Raw genomic sequence first — 21395 nt, 5'->3', positions numbered from 1 at the left:
CATTGTTAGAAAATATAAATACACTGTCTCTACTAATACTATTTGCTTTTTCGCATTTTTTGTTAAAAAAATTTTCAGAAAGATGGAAAAATGTTTTTGCCTATCGTTTTAAATACGTTTTTAAGTCTCAACATTAACAGCTTATTGTTCCGACCCCTCTTGAGGGGGAGGAACAATATACTCCAATGGGTTTTTTGTTCAGACCATTTTGGCCGATCAATATATTCTCCGGAGAGAAAAGTTAGTGGTATCATTAAAAAGCTCGTCCGGCGTAGAATTTGAAATTTAAAAAAATTTTTTGAAGAGTTAATAATTTGAGTTATTAATCTGGTTAAAGATTTTCTCTTCTAATTATTGGTTATATGACCGCAAAATTTCAAAAAAAAAATTAAAATTTTTTGTTTCTTTTCGCATTATTGGTTCTTTTTGAAATCTTATCACATTTTCCTAATTATGTAGCTCCCACTACCGAAGAAGACGCTCAATAAGAGAAGACGTTCAATGGATCATAGACAAAGTTTTCAAAGAAAAGTGTATGGTTTACATGTCTTCGACACTCTGTTCTAGCAATTTTCTATTAGATTTTTGGTTTTTGCCTGTATTTTTTGTTGTTTTTATAGTCATAGGACATATTGTTATGTGTTATTGATTGCCTAATCATGACAAACTGTGGAGGCGTAACTGAGCGTATTCATTGTCTTCCGTTGAAACCTATTGAACTTAATGCCTGTTCAGACTTTAACAATAAAATTTCCGAAAATTTTTTTAACCATAACAAATCAGAAACTTATTTTCGTGAACTGTTATCCAGACTCAGTATTGAAAAACCTCCTTCACTTCTACTTCAACCAAAATTCTTCTAGAACCGGTTTTATCTTCTAATTATTGGTTTTATAAATTCGATGTACCAGGTTTCATAAATTTTTAATTTTGGAAATTTTTTGTAATTTTGGTTGCTTTTGCTATCTTATCATATTATCCTATTATTGATAGTTCCCATAGGCTTAGAAAAGACGTTGAATGTCTCAAAGATAAAATTTTCACAGAAAATTTTAGGGTTTAATTGGCTGCGACACTTTATTCTCCCACTTTTCTAATGAGTTTTGGTCTTTGCCTGTATTTCTGTTGTTCTCATAGTCATAAAAAATATTGTGATGTCTTATTGTTTACCTAAGCAAAGCAGATATCCTTGTCGTTCCATTGAGACATATTATTATTGGCTTTCGTTAAAGCTATTGAACTTAATGACGTTGAAACTACGGGTTTTCTCAAATTTCGTGGTTTTAGTGTAATTATTCATATTTGTTGATTTTTTGCAGTCATTTTGTTTAAGAAAAGAAGGGTCACATTGCTGTTTAAAAATTATTTGACAAAAAAAATTAACAGCAAAACTTATTTTTTAACGGCCTCGAAACTTTTCTCGCTCATTTTTTTGTTTGAATTTTCTATTTTTGCTTGTTTTTCATTCTATAGATAGTCGTAAAAGGCAGGCCAGTCTCATTGGCTTGTAATTGAGGATTGTAAGGACTGAATGAATGTTATGCGTATATTATGCGTTTTCATAAATTTCTGTTGGTGGTGTATTTGTGTTCCTTTTTCTCATCTTTTAGCAGATTCGCGTAATAACAGATCCCAATGATTTTCAATTTTGGCCCAAATGAAGTTATTGAATCTTTCAATACGATTTTAGTATAATTAACTGAAAAAAAATACATAATATTCCGATAATAGCTAATGATTTTATTGGCTTCAATAATTTGCTTTTTCCCAAACTGTTTGTAATTTTTTGAGTTTTTCTGCATCTTTGGACCGTTCCTTTGGCTTAGTCTAGCCAAAGACAAGTCCCATTTGTTTCATTTTTACCTTTCAGCAAATTTATCAATAATTATTTCTTTATCAGCTAATGAATTTCAAGACTTTGAAATTATTTGGTTTAAAAAATGTTGATTGATTTTGAATTTTGCCTCATTATTTCTTCTCTTTGTCTACTTGTGACCAATTCTCATTAAGGAAAATATCCATCTGCTGCATATTTAGGAAAGAGTCAATTTGTGTAGTTAAGGTTTGATCTGGTTGCATTTTGATGTTGCTAAAATTTAGATGTTGAGTTTTGCCGCGAAATGTTTGTTTTTGCTTATTTGTTTGTTTTTTCTCGTAGTCTTTTTAATGACAGATCTCCAGAGCGCTGTAATGAGACTTCGCATTATAGAATTCAATCAGTAGTTAGGCTGTGTAATGAGTTTTTGAATCTCAAACATCAATTTTTGTTATCTCTTCATTTGCTTACAATTAAGTCAAAAATGTAGTTGAGCTCAGGTCGGAACATCATGTGCGAACGCACATTAACGTGCATCCTTGTTTATCAATTTCAACTTAACGCAGCTTCAATATTGATTAATATAGAACCCTAAAATGTTGTAATCGAATTAAAAAACCACTTCAAAAAATAAAGCGAAAAAAAATCCGGTTGCTCACGGTTGCTGTAAAATAAAAAAAAATTTTGACCAAAAAAAACGAGGGGGAAGGAGAAAAAAATTTCAGTAAAATCTGGTCAAAAATTGAACGACAAAAAGTTTTGAACGCGTTGAATTGTCGTTTTTTGACAAAACGAGACTTAGACTAACCGTATTTGATACCATTTCATCAATATTAGCAGCAAATGTTTAAATTAGAATTGACCAGTAGACTAAATTCAAGCTTAAAATGAATTATTCCTCGTAAGAAATAAAAAAAGAAAACTTTTTTTTTCACAGACATATTGGTCCCTATTCCTTTCAATTTATTGATTATTGAAAATTTAGTTCACAGCCAAATTGAGCAGCTCTAAATTCTTAATCTTTTGAGAATGTATAACTGAAACACAAGAGACAATTCCTTGGAAATTAAAAAAGAATTTTGATTACCAGTTTATAAATTCGGAGCTAAATTGATGTCTCCTCCCCAAAATAACTCTACTTTTTGGTTTCCAACAAAAAAAGAAAAGAAATACATTTTTTCAAGCAAACAAATCGAATTAGGGCAACTCGGATGAAAGCAGAACTGAGAATCACGTTAAGAATATGCTTAGACTAATATAATTTGTTTGGGCCAAAAAATACAAACAACCAAGCAATTAACATAAAAAAGGGAGATTATAAAATTGATTAAGCCTAAGAGTCAATAAAATGTTGAAACATCCAAATTTGATGATGTTAAGGTTTCTCGGCATCACGAAAGGGTGAACACTTTATAAAGAAAAAAACTGAACGTAAAAACAGAGCCAATTTGAAAACAAAAATTTATGAAAAATTAAAATAACGTTCCGAGAAATGGAATATGAACAAATTTAAAAACTTCAGTAGTACAATGCTAATTTCAGCAAAATATTTAAAAAAATTGTATTCAGTAAGATACAAGAACTTCGACTGTCAGTCAGCTGCATAACCTGGACAACTAGAGAATTACAAAACACTCACATTTTTTATGTCACCCTGTTCACCGTGTTTATAATCCCATCGCCAAGCAGCATTAAAAGTTGTGACTTTTTGTATTTTTTTTCAAAGAATTTCGACCAATTGTTTGTTTGGCTTCACAAAAAAACGGCTCAGGGAAAAACTACTTTTTAAAAGGTCTGTTCTGTGGAAAATTTTTGAAAAAACCTGTAGTAGCCAATTTTTGTCGCATCTTTGAGATACTGTGTTTTAAGTCTACTTTCTCTGTATATTTTCGTCCTCAATTAATTTTCGGGTTTTTATACCGCCTATTTGTTTTAAATTTGATACTGTTTCATGCAATCTTTGTTTCATGCGATCTCCGTTTTCATAACAAACAAGCTCAAAACGAACAATACTTTATACTTGATTGCAAAAGTCTACAAAAAAACAATGTGATTTTCTATAAAAACATTGGAATCGAACAAGAAGTTCATTTTGATATGCTTCCGAAGCTCTTTGCTGTTTTGTTGATTTGGTAAACTTAATTAACAATGTGGTGTAAAAACCTGAATCAAATTAGCAAAAGTGCAAATTTATCCATGTGCCTGTAATTAGATCCACTTTTAGATAGCTGCAAAAAATTACAATTTCAATTTTTTAACATTTAGAAAAAACAAATAATTGTTCATATGTACTCGAAACTGAAATAAAATATACAATTAAAATTCAATTAAGAGCAAAAAAGCAAACTGAACAAAAACGACGGTTTTTGAATTTTGAATTTAATGCAAAATTACTGCGTCAATGTTCGGAAATTTCTTTAAAAAGTTTTCAGTGCTTAACAAATCAAAAAACACGGTCTAGAATTACCTGAACAATCTAGATATGAAGCACATATATCAACTGTGGACTTTTTGTCTAATTTTTTTGTCTACGTTTTAGCAGACTGCTGACTCCTGTAGCGCTGTTCAATTGCAAAAAATGCAGGTTGAAGCTTGGTTACAAAATTTGTAAAAAGAAATTGAAGTCTTCTACAAATATCCGGAAAAATATCTTTAAATGTTTACCACAACTATAAAATTTTAAAAAATTTTACGATACCGGATCACGATTTCAAACAAAACGCTAAAGATATAAAAATCGGAGAGCATTTTGCGAATGGTTATAAGAATGGCAGTTTTTGGCGCTGAATGCGGTGCAAACCGTGCAAATAAAAAAATTCACCGCAAAAAAAACCGTCAGATCTTCTGTCGATTCAGAGGTAAAAATCACAGCAAATCACATGGTGAAATGTTGCAAGATTTTTGGTTTTTTTAAATTTTTTTATCGTTGAGGCGTTGAAAACAAAAAACTTCGCCGAAAAAGTTTTATTCTTGCAAAAAACACCGGTAGAAACCGCAAACCTTACAAAAATTCAACGCTTATGTTTTGATATTAATCAGATTCTGTAATTCTGATTAAAGTTCAAAATAATTGTCTAAGAAGTAAGTGACGGGTGACACAGTGGAAAAAGAAGTCGCCTACTTCCAAGAGGTGAAATGTACTTCCCGGGTATCTAATTGTTTTTTAAGGAATCCGGTGAATGCGTTGCAAATGAATTGTTCAACGCTAGAAACCAAAATGATTACAAAAATTCACCGCTTTTATCGCATTCATCGCTAAAAATTTGGACTCGTTGAGGTGAAAGTTATTGTTATTTGCCACTGTTCAACAAAATTCGTTCATTTATTTTTTGACACAAACTCGACTAGGTTTAGAAGATATAACCATCAAAAATATAGCCTACGTTATTTTAGATTTCAGCCTCTTCACAACAATTTACTATGTTTTTTTAAAAAACTATGGAGTACCATGTAGAGGTTTCTGCGCTTATTCAGTTAAATCAAAATCTTTGAAAAGTTATAAACACCATTTTCTGAGGCTAAAAGGAACTTTTTGTGGCTCAAATTATTTTTAGGAACTTTTTGTGGCTCAAATTATTTTTTCTGTGTTTCTACTTCTTCAAGTCTGTGATTTCAAATTCTTGACCTTCCAATTAAGCCAAAAAAGTTGTTAAATCATGGAATAAAACTTTAAGATTTTTTACTGCAACCAGAAGAAAACTAAAAAGAGACAGCGAGGCAGATGTAATTAAATTCTGTTTCCGAAGTGTTCGTTTTTTTTGTATTTCAAATATTTTATAATTTTTTGTTTTTAATTTTCTTACAAACAATATCAGAATTGATGAGCTACAAAATGATGTTTCTCTTTTTCTGGAGAGGAAACTAGCTTTGCGTAAATATTCCCTCTTTTTGAGAAGCGTGAGACTAATAATACAGTATGAACTAATGTATATCTTATTGTCACTTTCTTTGACCCATTTTCACATCAATCTTCACAGTTTTAAGATTGTCTAAAATCTATTCAGATCAGCAATGGCAGTTGGGCACAATTTGGGTCCCAAGTAGGAGTAGACATCGCTTCTTGGGTTGCCCGAAATCCGGGCCAGTTTCGTTTTCTGCCCGGTCAGGTGGAACACGTAACTGCACCTGATATAGTCATCAAAATAGGATCCGTCAACATCCACGTCAAACATGGGTGGGGGAGGAGGAGTCATTGCAAGTGTGAGTAGGCGGAAAACGAATCCAGGCACTATTGTCAAGTCAGGTGCTGAAACATTTCTGAGTCTGATTGGGCTTATTACATATCATATACTGATTGAATTCGCTGTTGCAGTTACTCAGGAAGAGCATTCATCGTGTTCGGTGATAAGATTTATTCTGCCCCCCACCCCCACCCACCCCAACCACCCCACCCCGCCCACCCAGTTTTAGTTGGCATATATCTTTTACGCCCTCAAGGCACATGTATTATCTTTTTTTCATAGCAACATGCTATATAACAACCCATAATTTGTTGCTGGTTATGGCCATAAAAACACTGAGGGCTCTAGTTGAGAAATTGTCGGCTTTTAAACTTAAGAAATACTCGGGAACATTGTTTTTTCTAGGGGGGGGGGGGGGGGGGACAGAATAGATCCCATTCATTTATGTCAGTTGATTATCATTGAGTTTTCTTTATACGCGACAGGTTTCAATCACCCCGTGTTATCGACATCGATAATCTTCATACATAGGCGCTAAGAATTTACCGCAAAAATGTCACAAACAGTTTAAACTTAAAAATATTGATTCAGAACACAAGAATTGGGAACAAAAAAGGTACATGTAAACAATGCAATAAAGGTAATCAACTAAGGTTTTTTTGAGAAACATCACCGAAGGACAGACTACGAAGAAAGCCCCCCGACCCCCCAAGAGGTATCGACACCCCGTTTTTTCTGGTACAAGTCAAGGGAGGATGACGCCGACAGAGCCCCACATATATTAGTAAATCTGTCTTAATATTTGACAGTGAGGCTCAGTAATGTAATTATACGCATACTCGACACTGGTCTTGACAATGTGTGCTTGAACCCTAGGAACCCTTGAGCTGCCTTGTGAAATGTCTTTGGTCCTGGTTCTATCCAAGACATGCCATGTCTGTATGTCTGGTTCAGGAGTTGCAGATAGTTGAGAAGGAAGATATTCTCTTTGTTGAAGTGCATCGTTCCCTGATTCAACAGGTCTGTGCTCTCAGCTGTTGTTGACTTACACTTGGCCGAAGGAATTCTAAACAAGATTACAAAAATATCATACGAAAGTTCAACGCATGAATTTTTTCCTTGATCTTGCAAAGTTCTCAGCCCTTTTTAAGTGTCTGACTTAATTTTACAACTAACTTTTAGCGTTGATCTTTCCGCGCAATCACCTAATAATTAAGTAACAAGATTCTGTTTCAAACTGTAATTTTTAAACACAGTATATATCATTTAGAAAGAAAATTATTGCATTCAAACATCCACCCAAGTATGGAAAATGGCATCGATAACTTCTAAAAATCGATACTAAGCCTTTTTCAGACACAAATATAAATTCTCTCGGGTATTTCACACATTTTGAACAAATGCAGAATTTATGTAGGTGGAAAAAGTGGAAGTTTATTATATTTAGAGAGAAATTTTACTACCCAGGTTTAGGTCCACGCCCAAATTGAGCTATGATCAGACTGTCCAGACTGAAATGACCTCTGATCAGACTTTCCAGACCGAAGTTACCTCTGATCAGACCTTCTAGACAAATATGATCTCTGATCAGACTTTCCAGACCAAAATGTCCTCTGATCAGACCGAACCCAGACCTTTGTCCAGACTATATTGCGCTTATGCTCAGACTCAAATTCAGACCACTGTCCAGCCTATAAACAGACTATGATCAGACCTTCCGGACCAAATTGACCGCTGAACTGACTCAATCTAGACCAAATCTGAAAAAGGCACATTACTCTCTTTCGAAATTAAAAGTAAGCTAAGTAACCACAATCACAAATTTTTGTTTGTTGAAAAAAAATTTAGAGATTTTTCAAAAAGTCCTCTCTTTAATTGCAATTATTTAATTTACTGCAATACAAAATATTTTATTTGACTTAATATAGATCAGACTCAAGTGCGCTCGAAACGGCCTTTGACCAGACTCAAGTGCGCTCGAAACGTCCTCTGATCAGACTCAAGTGCGCTCGAAACGTCCTCTGACCAGACTCAAGTGCGCTCGAAACGTCCTCTGATCAGACTCAAGTGCGCTCGAAACGTCCTCTGACCAGACTCAAGTGCGCTCGAAACGTCCCCTGATCAGACTAAACCCAGACCATGGTCCAGACTATAAAGACTATGATTAGACATTCCAGACCGAATTGACCTCTGATCAGACCGAAATCAGATCATGGTCCAGACTATTGTGCGCTCGAACCGCTTTCCAGACCCTGTAATTTTGGTCTGGGAACACACGGGTGTGCGCTCGATTGGGTCTGATCATAGCTCAGTTTGGGTCTAAACCTAAACCTGGGTAATAACATTGGTTTTCAGTTATTATTGAGTTGAATTTGCAAAGGTTGTGCTAAAACTTTGCTAAAACCTGAGACAGATTGCATGAAATTTAATTAACGAATGTGCTACAAATTTTGATTGGCTGAGAGTTAAGCAGAAGTTGTGTAAAGATTGCGCTGGACTTTCAATTTTCAATGTGGTAATTCTATGCAAAAATTGTGCTGAATTTTGTGGAGTTTGCATTAAAAATTAGCTTATGAATCTGATTTCAACAAATGTTAAACTTATAAAGTTTCAGCAAAAATTATGCTGATTTCCCTCAAAAAATGTGTCGGCGAGTGCTGAAATAGAACTTACTTTGCACATTCAGAACTTAGAACAATTAATTTTGCAATATCATCAAAATCTCACTTAATTGCCGCAATTTCAGCGCAAATCTTACGAAAATCCGTCCACATATACCCCCTAACACCTCGACTCGGATACATTATCGTTGAAGACATTATAAGATAAATGTTTTATTGGATAAAGAAACGACTATTACGACAATTTCGTATTCCAAAACAAAAAGTTTCACAGTCAGTTTTACAAGATAGCAGCAAGCGGTAACGAAATATTCTTTTAGCCTCATCGTAAAAACTTTCTTTCTTCTTTTTTAACCCAAGCAAAAACAGTTGAGAAATATAGAAAATCCTTTTTACATCTTTGCAAATCAAAGAAGAGGAAAAATTACTTGTTTTTAAAATGATTTCCCGCATTTTAATAATTGTTGATTGAACTAGTTATTGTAATAATTGTTGATTAAATAATTGTTGACAAACTAATTGAACTACAATCAGAACAAACGGATTCCACTCTGAATTTGATGACTATTCAGTAATTTTTTCAAACTTTGAGAATATCGATAGGATATTTCAGGACAGTTTCAAGATCCGTTCTTCCAGTATGCTGTCGTTTCACAAAAAGGCTCATCAAATTGAAAAAAAAGACTCATCATAAAAAAAATCAGATTTTTTACCCTGAATTACATAAAAGTTTAGATTCTGAATTAAGTAGAGAACTTGGCTAAAAAACACGTATCTGCAGTTGGTGAAATGAAAGCAAGGATATAATAAAGCCTGTAACACTGGCTATATATGGTAAGCCGCAAAAATTGGCTAAGATACATTGATCAGTATTTAGATTGTTCTGTGAATCGTTAAATTGTTGATGGTTACAAAATTTGCAAAAATTGTACAACATAATAAAGTTACGCGTTTCTGTCAGGTGTGCTTGAGACAATAATACTATGAAAAAAAATCAATTTTTTCAAAAAAGGACAAATTGATAAAATTTAAAGATCTGTCATCACACTTTTTTCTTTAAAAAACCACACAAATATCCACAAGGTGTGTTTTTTCTTGTACTATGTTTTTAGGTTCCGGAATCTTGTTAATAAACAAGAGCAAATTGTGTTTTTATATATGTACCCGTTAATGTATTTTTTAGTAAGATACTAATCATCAAATGCTTTAAAAAATTAATCATGAAAAAATGAGTCTCATTTTTGTTGCTAAGGTTTTATTGTTCGACCCCTCTTGAGGTGGGGACTATATACTCAAATGAGTTTTTTTGTTCAGATAATTTTGACCGATCGATATATTCATCGGAGAGAGTTTTGAGTGGTATCATTAAACAGTTCGTAGATCGTAGAATATGAAATTGAAAAAAAATTTTGTTTTTTTTTACTTTTTCCAAAGCAATTTATCGTGGTTCATTTTTTTGAATAATAGACCGATTGCGTTTTTTATTTACATTTTTCGGAATTTTTGCCGAAAATTTCGTCAATTTTGTTAAAATATACATAATTTTTTTAAAAAATTAACAATAGTACTGTTGATAGTATTGCTAAAGAAACAAAAGTTTTGTTTACTATTTTGCTTTAGTTTTTTGGCTAAAATTTTGACAAAATTTTTCAATATTCAGCCTTTTTTTTTCATAAAAAATTGCCCGAAATAAGCTTTTTTATAGTCAATTTTGATTAAATTTGCTGGAAGTACACACCCAAAAACGACTAACAAAATCTTTGTACAACTCATCTAGATCAATAGCATTTGAAACAATTGAGTGTTCCTAATGGACAAACAGCAACAGCAGGGCTGGTTTTGGTCCAATCTTGGACTGTTGCAATCCAATAAAAATTTCGGATAGTATTCAGTCGGTCGTTTTTTAAAAAAACATTTTGAACTTTTTTTATGGCTCTTAAAGAATAGAACAATTCACGTCAAAGCTCACTGTGTATAGGTTTAACTGGCTTCCTAAGCAGTTCCAAATAAATTCATCTATTTCCTTTACTCGAAAAATTAAGGTCCTTTTGGCATATAAAATGTTTGATATTCTTTTTTAAAAATTGGCTTGTTGAACTTTGCCACTATTTTTCTCTTAATTTGGTCGCCTTGTAACTTACAGTCAGCTAAAAAGTTTTTTCTTTATCTTCATTCTAATCAATTAAAATTTAACCGTTTTTGTGGTTTTACTCGTTGAGTTATGGTTTTCTGGCTTTGATACTACTAGATTTCACAATTTTTTTTTTTCATTTTTAGGCATTGGCCCATTTTTTTAAGCTTTTCTCTCGTTTTTCACAAAATCATATTATTGACAGTTTACATATTACTTTATTGGCGTCATAAGAAGGCATAATTTAACGGATAAAAATCCTGAAAAGCACAGATTATGGTTTTATCGGCTGCTCGTAGAATTTGAATGAATTTTTTACATTTGTTTTTAATTGTCGTTTTTACTTTGTCTTTAAAGTCGGACAAAATTTCCTGGACAATGGCAGGTCTCATTAGCTTCTTATGGAGAATTACATGAATCTATGTTCTCATCTGAGTAGGTAGCTAATGGCTTTCATGACTTTTGAAAAAATAAAAGTACATTTTTGAACTTCGCATTTTTGTTATTTTTTGACAGTTTGTTACTTAGTCTCAGTAATTACAGGTCACATTATGAAATGATTGTTGTCGAGGAAAAGCACAAGTGTACAAAATCTGATCTTTTTAAAGAATTCGTAATGAAATTACTGGCTTCCACACGGCTTTTCCGCAAAAAAAAACAAATATATTTTTAATTTTGTCTGTATTTGATGTTCTTGGTGTAGAAGTAAGAAGTTTTCTGAATAATTACAGCTCTTAAGCACTTCTTTTGGACAAGTAAAGGGACCTCTTTATTGTTTTCACTTTATGGCTAAAGGCTTTCATGACTTTGAAGAAAAATTGTTTTCAAAAAAATACAAAATTATACTTTTTGTCTCATTTTGTCTACTTGTTACCTCTTCTCATTAATGAGAGGTCCTATACTACATTACTGACATCCGATGAAGGCTCAATTGAAGATTTTATGAGGGGCAAAATTTGGCACTACGGCTTCGACTGCGTTTTCTTCCGAATTTCATTTAAATTTTTGTTTGTTTTCTCTATTTCTTGTTCTTTTTGTAACCGCACAAAAAATTGAATGATGACAAAGTTTAATGCCCACCTATTGAGGTTTATGTGATTATAATCAAGTTGAACGTTTTCAATTACTACCTAGTGATTTTCATTACTTAGAATTTAATTGATTTTAAAAATTTACGCCTATTTTTTTTTTTTGGTTTTCTGTGTCTAGTTTTTACGGAGCCTTATCGAGTAATCCCATATCTTTTCTAGTGAAATACAAAATATTTTAATTAGTTTTTAATTTATCTGGCGCTATTTTGACCTTGTAAATAACTTTTTTAAAAAAAATGTACCGAAAGTTTTGAATGTAATAAATGTTTGTTGTTGTTGTTGTTTGCGTTTTGTTTTTTGTCTTGACTTGCTTTTGTTAATAACTGCTCATTTTATCAATTCAATCTGGCGTTTTTAACTCCACTGTTTTATTTGCGTTGGAGGCGACCTCTTTGTTCATACACATGTTTTTTTCTTTGACAATTACTTGAATTTTTGGGGGTTTTCTATCTGTTCCTCATTTGTTAGAAATTTATGCCAAAAATGCGGATGAGTGGCGACGGAACTTTATGCGCAAACGCACATTGCTGAGCCTCCTTGTTAACTAAAGTTTTTGCTTCTTTTGGAATGTATATTTCAATTATTTTTTGCATTATTGTTTTTTTACTATATTTTTGCATATCTTGATTTCAAGAATTCTTGAGATGCTTCCGAGCCTCCTTTTTATAGGTTCTAGTTTCATAGTTATTTGTTTCTTCTTTATTGAAAATTGCTTCTCTGGTATTGACATAGGATTATAACCTTGAAATTCATTTAAGTTCAAATTTGCAAAAAATCGTATTGCTCGAGTGCCGTCAGAGCATTAAACCAGAATAACAACATTGAATTTTTCAAAGGAACGACACATGTATGTGATTTTGAAATTTGTCGTTGAGTTACCATGTACATGTGGCAATGAAAAACAGCCGCTTTTTTCAACTAGTTTAATTGCAATTTTTTTGCTATTATTATTTCCGCTTAATTGCCAATCCGTCGTTAAAATTCGCAATATAGAAAATGAAAATCATCTCTATAACATTTTTTATAAAAATTTTTGATCATTTAGGTCTTTTTTGTTTTTGTACCCTATAAATTTAGAGCACCCTATGTTCGCCACCAAATCGTTCTAATCATAGTCTGTAAGATCCCGAAAATAAAATCTGGAGAATCGAAGGTTATCAAAATAATGTCCTTACGACGTTACGTTGTCTACGACAATCGCATTTCGGAATCCTGTCAAGTCCCGCAGTGTTAACACATCTTGGTCAAGATAGAACCCGCCATATTTATACAAAATGGCGGCGCGCATCAAGTCACTCAATTGAAGAAGAAATAGAGGGTGTCGCCATTGCAATCGAGCCGTGATTCCTCTCAGAGGAGTCCCTGCAAACAGCTCCTCGATTCCAGCGGTGTAAAAACTCAGTTTGTGGGGGTAGAATTCTTTGACTAAAGAGCAAAGCGCTGGGTGGTTTATAGTCAGAACTGAAGATCGGAAAAATACTTTAACTGGCATTTTTCCTATTCGAATTGCAGCTTCGTAAGCACATATCGTTCGACCTCTGGGTCTGGGTTCCACGTACGTTTCAATGAAGAAAATTTGCTGGTTTTTGTCAACATTTTCTTCAGGAAAGCTAGGTAAATTGATAGTTTTACCACATATATCATCCCCAATGTTCTTTATAAAATTTTTTGTTTTATTATCAGTTGTGGCATAATTAAGGGGTTTCACTTCGTTCTTAAAGGAGAAATGATGGAAAAGAGTTAAAAATATGGCCAAAGTTGTCAGCAATACTGAAAGCCTGTAAATAGTTTGTACAATTTTAACAGCCATGAAAGTATCTTACAATTATGTAGTAAATAGAAATTATTATTTAAACTCGACTCGGTGAAGAACTTTGAAAATGTCTGATGCTCATAGCCTAACATAAAGCAAAGTTATGAAAGTTGCAATTGCCAGTTTAAATATATAAAGACATTTCTATCTATTTAATTATGAGCTTAAAAGCATATTTAATTGTTCAACATGCTTGAACTTGAAAAAAAAACTATAAATCCAATACGACCTATACTTTAACTCTCATATAATTGGGACGATAGATTTTAGTTTTCAACTTTGACTATTATTCTCATAATTTTTTTAAATTTTAATCTGATTCTATAGATCTTTTTTCCCAGCCTTGGCTTTAAAACAGTCTGCTGTGTCTTTCATCTGATAACTGAAGGATTTTTCGAAAACAAAGATTGCCGAAAAATCTTATGAAAATCAATATGGGGTACTGTATACATTGCTTAATAATATCTAGCTGTGTTGTCGAAGAAATCTAAGAGCAAAAATAATTAATAAAAACAGAATGATATTTGAATTCATATTTGTTTGATTTTTTTTCAAGCAAAAATTTATGCGACTAACTAATTTTCAGGGGAAACGGAGAGATTGCGATTAGAAAGCAACTTTGTAAAAACAATTCGAGAAAATTAGGGGAAAGACCAGAAAAATTGGGACTGAATTCTGATGAAATATTCTGTTAGAGCATTTTTTTTAATTTCTTTTCACAATTTTTGGTTTTTCTCGTGTAGTTTGGAGACAACTACTTTTTCATAAGAAATTTCGATTTAAAAAACCCGTTTACGATCAGATGGGGTCCAATGAACAGTTATTTAGTTGTCAGGGAATCATCAAACCTTTGTGTTTTGCCTGATATTTAGGATTTTTGTTGTCCTATGTCTTAGCCCAGCTAACTGAATAGGCAATTGGCTTCTTTTTGAGTGAACCTACCTAATGCTGTGAATGCATACCTAATGGTTGTTAAAATTTTGAAAATATTTTTTTTGAAAAAAATTAATTGAATATTAAATGTTTTTAAGCTCAATTGTCTGATTTATCCCTTTTCTTGAATCAAGTACTAGTTTGCTTAGCAGTTTCAACTTCTATTTTTTGATTTTATAGTTGCAGTTTGGTGATGCTGCGAGTTTTCAAACAATTTTGTGGTTTTTGGATATTTGTTCATAATTGTGTTTATATATTATGTTGGGTTTTTTATTGATTGTTGCCACCTTATAATAATTTTGGAGGCTCATATTGACGTTGAAAAGAGTCTTAGTGAACATAAAGAAAGCAATCAGAGTATAGCCTATGGTTTTAATGGATTCAGCACTGTGTTCTGGATTTTTGGTTTTTTCCTGTCTTTGATTTGATTTTTTTGTTCATCAAAAATAACTTTTAATTGTTAATGACTTCATTGGCTTCCACTCATTGCCTTCCAGGTATAAGTCAACTTGTTTATTGCGTTCTGTTGAAAGCTACTGGTTTTGATGGTTCTGATACTACAGTTTGTCTTCAAAAAACTTAGTGAATTTCTTATATTATTTCATTTTTTTCTAATTTTCCGTAACTTCTTTTTCACAAAACCAAAAACCCCATTATTATTGAAAAGAAAACTGTCTTGTCATATTCACAACTGTTCATGAATGCTTTATTTCTTGTCGACTTCCACACATGTTTTTCGCTGTAATTGTTATAATTATTATGTAGTTTTAAGATTTTTTGATTAATGATAGGTCTCAGTTGCTTACCCTTATTAGAGCTGAGGAACCTGTTCGATGTTCTTTATTGACAGCTAACGGTTTTGATGAATTTGACTTTATTTGGTTTCATAAATTTCAGTTTTTTTTAACTTTTTTTTATTTCTCCTTGTGTCAACATGAAGCTTAATCTAATCTATGAGAGTTTCTATCCATTTTCTTGTGATTTAATTTTTAACATTTTTTATGTTGAAAATACAGCCCATGTTTCACATCTTGGACACTAAGCGTTTTCTCAAAAATTTTTTGTAACGTAACTTACTGTTTTTTGTTGTACTAAAAAATATCCGCTTCAATAACAATTCCCATCAGTTTTCCAAAAAATACAAGTGAAAAGAGGCCACATATACAAATTACATTCACATATCAACTGAATAAGAAATAATAGCTGAAATAATATTGTATGTTTTTCAGATAATAGCTGATGGCGTCAATGATTTCAATAGAATAAAATTTTTGCGAATTGTCCGGTAAAAGCTATCGGCTTTTGTTTCTTTTCAAATTATTTGGTTTAAAACGATTTGATGTATTTTTCAACTTCGCTCCTCTTTTTCTTCGCTTTGTCGACTGTTTATCTAGTCTCATTATGGACAGGTCTGCTTTGTAGCTTTGCAGCTGAGGACAAGCTAATTTGTTTAGTTTAGATTTCATCTGATTGTTTTTCTATTTGGTTGTGATGTGCTTTTAAAATAGGATACAGAGTTTTTGTCTTTAGTATTCTCTTTCTTTTTGTTCATCTTGTTGTTTCATTTGACTCATAATCCTGCTGCTGCATGGCATTATATAATTCTTTTATCAATTTGAGTTTGCGACGATTTTTTTACACAAACATCTATTTGTATATCTCTTCACTTGTTTGACAATTAAGTCAAAACTTTGGATGATTGGGTCGGAACATTATAAAAGAACGCACATTGCCAAGAGTTTGTAAAAATTTTTAATGGTCAACAATCGTCGGAACTTTGTAGAAAATCAATACGGATATGGTCTATTTTTACTTCTGAAACATTATTTGGAGGATATTCATTTGCTCAATCAACGAAACAGTTACCACGGTCGAGGAGGGGAATTTTTTTGAAGTTTGAGTATTTCACGTGAGTATAACGTATAAAACTTTTTCATGTTGATATCAAAACAAAAAAATTTTTGGGTCGAGTCGATTGTTTAATTGCAAAGATTATTTTTGAATCCAATTTGTCATTTTTTGCAGTTTTTCGTAAAACTGTTTCCAAACGTCTTTTTTGTAATTAATATTTTTCTCACTGAAATCATTCGATTTGGATTTTTGCCAAGAAGTTTTCTCTCGGTTTTTATTCAAAAAAATGTCAATGGAAAGATATGTTTTCAAAATTATTTCTCCATTTTTTTCGACCGTGTGCACTAGAAACTATAGTGGTTTTGACGTTTTGTTCTGTGAACGCCTTTAAAATTCAGCTGACCATATGTTAAACATAGTCGTGAAAATGCTTCAACTTCTTAAAATGTTTACTTTCATATTTGAGTATTTTTTACATAGTAGAGTAGCAATGTTTAAGCTAAAGCTACTAAGACGTAGATGAGCTTAACCAAAAACTTACTTTTAATATAATTTGTAATTTCTTAAGTCGCTTGTAAAATGCATAAAACACGTAAAATTGATAACTATTACTCATATTGCTCAACTTCACGAATCAACGTACAAAAGTAGACTAATTTTGGTTAGAAAAAACTGTTAAAGTAATCAATTCTAGTTATATAAAACACAAAATCCAGTTGATTAAAAGAGGCCTTGCCAATGAATATTTTCCGAGTTCGACGTTTCTGCTATTTGAATATAATTCTGATCAGCGTAATTTTATTATATCTAAGCTCATTTCGTTTTTCGGGCCAGTCCTCAAACGATGAAAAATTTGAAAATATCAAACCACTCTATAACCGAAAAAACCATAATATGAAAATTGGCGATCAAAAAGAAAAGACGCAACCTGAGAAAAAATTACCTGAAAACAAAAAAATTTTCTGTAACAGTTCAGTTAATCTAGAAACTTTCAGTGAACAATATTCCGATAAAAATCATCAAATTTTCTTCATAGAAACACACGGCAAGCCGACCTATCGCGGCCGACAGCTATGCACTATCGAATCCGCTCTTCGAATATCAAATTTGAAAGTGAAAGTTGTCACTTTGTCGCCACTTTTGGATACCACTAATCCAATTTTATGCCGCCTGATTCAGGAGTTTTATCCGGAGAAGTTACAATTCTATACTGCACAGCTCGAACCACTTTTTGCCAATTTGCCCCTGCAGGATATTTTACCCAGATTAGACCCTAACCCAAAGAGGCAAGATTTCACGCAGACGCACGTGAGTGACTTTATGCGATATGCGTTGCTGTACAGGTACGGAGGGTTCAACCTTGACCTGGACGTGTTGGTTCTGAAAGACTTGGCGGGTTTCAAAAATTCGATTGGAATGGAAGGATACACGTACGTTGCTTCGATTTTGCATTCTAGTGATAATTTTTTCAGCCCTAATTACTTTTCAAATAAATTTAGTCTTAACGTACACAGTGAACGCACCTGAGGTATAAGCCTCGACTTATAAAAAATTTCAACAAGTCTAGTAGGGGGAGGGAGAGGGGGAGGGGGAGTCTTTATTGGCTATAATTACACAACCGAGTTTTCTACTTAAAATTGAGGAAAATTCTATCATGGGTCGAGCAAGTGTTCTTATAGGCGTTTTTGGCGGAGCAGAGTAAAACCGAAACTGAGCTTGATCAGAGACAGGGCAAAAGTTAATTTAAATAAAAAAAATTGCTAAATCAAACCCTGAGCTCTGTTGTCCACTTTTAACCCAAGCATTCAAATGTTGAAAGTATAAAGAGAAATTGCACAAAATGCCGTAAACTCGGGTTGACTTAAGAAAAAATCAACACCTGTGATATTACAGGTGTAAAGTACAAAAATTAAATTTACTCTGTTTTCTTATTATTTATAATAATAACAATAATAATAATATTAATAGTAATAATAATAATAATAATAATAATAATAATAATAATGATAATAATAACAATAATAATAATAATAATAATAATAATAATAATAATATTAATGATAATAATAATAATAATAATAATAATAATAATAATAATATTAATAATAATAATAATAATAATAATAATAATAATAATAAAAATAATAATATAATAATAATAATAAAAAAAATTGTTTTCAGTACCAAATATTCAAGCTTCGAATAATTAAACCAAATTAGAGTAGAAAGCGTCGTACTGAACGAATGCTAGGAGGCAATTTGCCTGTTTCAGCACCGTTACAGAGCTATCCGAAATTAGATTATAAATTCGAATTATTGAGACCATTCAAGAGAAACAGGAAAAAAGATGAGTTTAATAAGCCAATTTTAGGCACCAACTATATAATGGTTTTCAACTTAAATTTTTTTTCTTTTTTAAAGAAGCAATTTTTTTGTTATCGAGCATACTACCAATACCAGTTTCCAAAAAAAATCGGAATCGATTATGTAATTGTCCTGAAAGGAGCGTAGCAGTTTTTTCAAAATCTTTTCAATGCAGATTCTCAAACTTTTTATTATATCAAAGTCAAGACACGATAGGCTATTTTAGAGTATTCTCAATCGAACTGAGATTGAATTTCGTTTCTTTCGTATTAATTTTTCTATGAGAGGTGTTGTTCTGATTCTCCGTTCAGTGTCGAATGATCTGTCGATTTCATTGTCACTTATAAACGAGTTAATAGATTCACTGGGGTGTTCTGTTCTGATTACTTTTGATAAAAGTTTCAGAAATTTGTACACGTGTGGTTCAAATATTGATGGAATTTTGTTTTTTGATCTGCAACTACGAACTTCTTTGTGTTTTGGAACCCAAAAACTATTCTGATTAGGAAGTTTTGTTGATATTGTAGTCTTTCAAGCACACTTTTGTTTGCCGTGTCATATATTAGAACTCCGTATTGATACCGTGGTTGAACGTATTGTTTTTATTAGTAAAATCTACGAAATTAATTTTTTCTAGAAGAATTGAGGGAGTATAGGACAGTGGACTCTATAGGGTGGACAGATTAAGTAGATACATGTGCAGATTAAAAAGACAGAAATGTACTCGTGCCCTGCTCAACCAGTATCAACCCCAATTTTACAAACTGTTGGAATTATTTACAAGTCAATCTCATAAATAGGAATACTGTGATTGATGTCCAAATTGAAGAACTAAAACGTCTATATTAGTATAATTCGCAAATTGGACTAGAGAACGAAGTTGACTCGACCCCAGTCGAGACCAGATGGTTATCTTGCAAGATTCTGCCAAAATCTTGCAAAAACTGCCTATCTTGCAAGATCTGACAGAAAAATGGTTATCTTGCAAGATCTGGCAGAAAAATGGTTATCTTGCAAGATTCTTGCAATTTCGTTCCGGTCGAGCTGTCCTCTTATTGGCTCTCAATCTTGCAACACATTTCATTTCGACCAGAATTTTACTTAAGAATCAGTTGCGTGTTTTTTAAGAAAAAAATAAATTTGAATAGATTTTAAATCTGGAAATATTAATTATCTGAAGAAAACAAATTAAAATCTGCCTTTGAGAACTGTTAACACAAAATAAATTACTATCAAAAAATATTTTCCTTCAACTTTATCAAGATTTACAAGACTACACGTCTATATTACCTTTTCTGATGAAAAATTCATATGTTATTATTCTTTGCATCTTGAACAGCTTTATTTCGTTTAATTTAGCTCCTTACGCTTAACTTTTCTTGCCAATGCCCAAAATATTTGATGCTTAGATTAATACTTTTCTGATGTTTTTTAATAATTGTCTTTTGGTTTTTTGTCGACGCGCAAAATATGTATACATTCGAATATTGCAACCGTTTTAGCGTTTTTCCAAGTGTAAGGTCTTTTCAAGTGTAAGAAAGTTTTTTTTGCAAACGGCTATCTTGCAAGATTCTTCCAAAAAATGGTTATCTTGCAAGATCTTGCAAGATTCTGGCAGAAATTCTTGCAAGACAATGTATCGTCTTGAAAGATTCTGCCAGATTCTGGCAAAATCTTCCAAGATAACCATTCGGATCCGGCTTGGGGATAAACTGGAACTGGACCAAATAAATTCTTTTTTCTTTTTATTGTAAACTTACTTGGATCGGTAACTGAATTCCATTTTGCAACCTTAATACACGGGAGTAGTAAATATAGGGAGCACTGGGAAAGGGGGGGTTATCATGCCATGGGGATAATAGGGTATAGATTTGCATGGGGATAATAGGGTATAGATTTGCATGGGGATAATATGGTAAATAATTGCATGGGGATAATATGGTATATAATTGCATGCGGATAATACGGTATATAATTGCACGCGGATAATACGTTATATAATTGCATGCGGATAAGTTCTTATGCGGATAATGTGGCGGTAATTGTCTCGCCGTCTGACTTTCTTTTTCCCCTAACTTGACCGTCCGCTTATTGAACTTAGGCTAAAGAAACTTTCGTACAAATTGAACTGAAAATAAAAATTGAATCAGGGCCGTTCAAATTAAAGCAACACTCCAAACAAAATCTGAACAAATCTCGCACAAAGTATTTCTCAACACTATTCTGAATTCAACACACTATGAAATTGAGTTTGTACACTGTCCCTTTCACTGTTCGCCGCTACTTTCTGTAGCTTCTAAATCAATGAATGAACAAAAACTTTGTTCCTCCTCTGAGCTGCTTCTATCAAAGTCAACAATTTGGTCATCAGCAATGTCCTCATCTCTTATTCCTCCCGCATTAATGAAACCAGGATCGGGCGGCGAATAGTGGCTGGCATTGTCCAGAAGTAGGTTCAAGTTATCGCTACAGTGTTTTCTCATTCTTTTCTCGGGGGGTGGTAGATATGTTGGAAAGTCCCAATCCACTTCAGTATCACGAAAAATTTCACTTAAATTGTCACTATTCTCTGTACTGTAATCCCAACTTATCTG

At 32.6% G+C, this 21395-nt stretch overlaps 2 protein-coding genes across 2 annotated transcripts in view; one reads left to right on the top strand and one right to left on the bottom strand.

Annotated features, from left to right (window-relative positions):
• Window positions 1–21395, top strand: part of LOC142336458 (sodium-dependent serotonin transporter-like) — a 526993-nt gene that overhangs the window by 388138 nt on the left and 117460 nt on the right. The window lies entirely within an intron of this gene.
• LOC142335817 (lactosylceramide 4-alpha-galactosyltransferase-like) lies at window positions 5806–13332 on the bottom strand. The gene is made up of 3 exons (XM_075384146.1): window positions 13016–13332; window positions 6837–7063; window positions 5806–6062 (listed from the first exon to the last, which is right to left on the bottom strand). The coding sequence occupies exons 1-3, from the start codon at window positions 13330–13332 to the stop codon at window positions 5806–5808; spliced, it is 801 nt and encodes a 266-aa protein (XP_075240261.1).

The sequence above is a fragment of the Convolutriloba macropyga genome, chromosome 3 (assembly GCF_964194025.1).
Source record: "Convolutriloba macropyga chromosome 3, txConMacr16.3, whole genome shotgun sequence".
NCBI lineage: Eukaryota > Metazoa > Xenacoelomorpha > Acoela > Convolutidae > Convolutriloba > Convolutriloba macropyga.
This window is presented reverse-complemented; position numbering and strand designations above follow the sequence as displayed.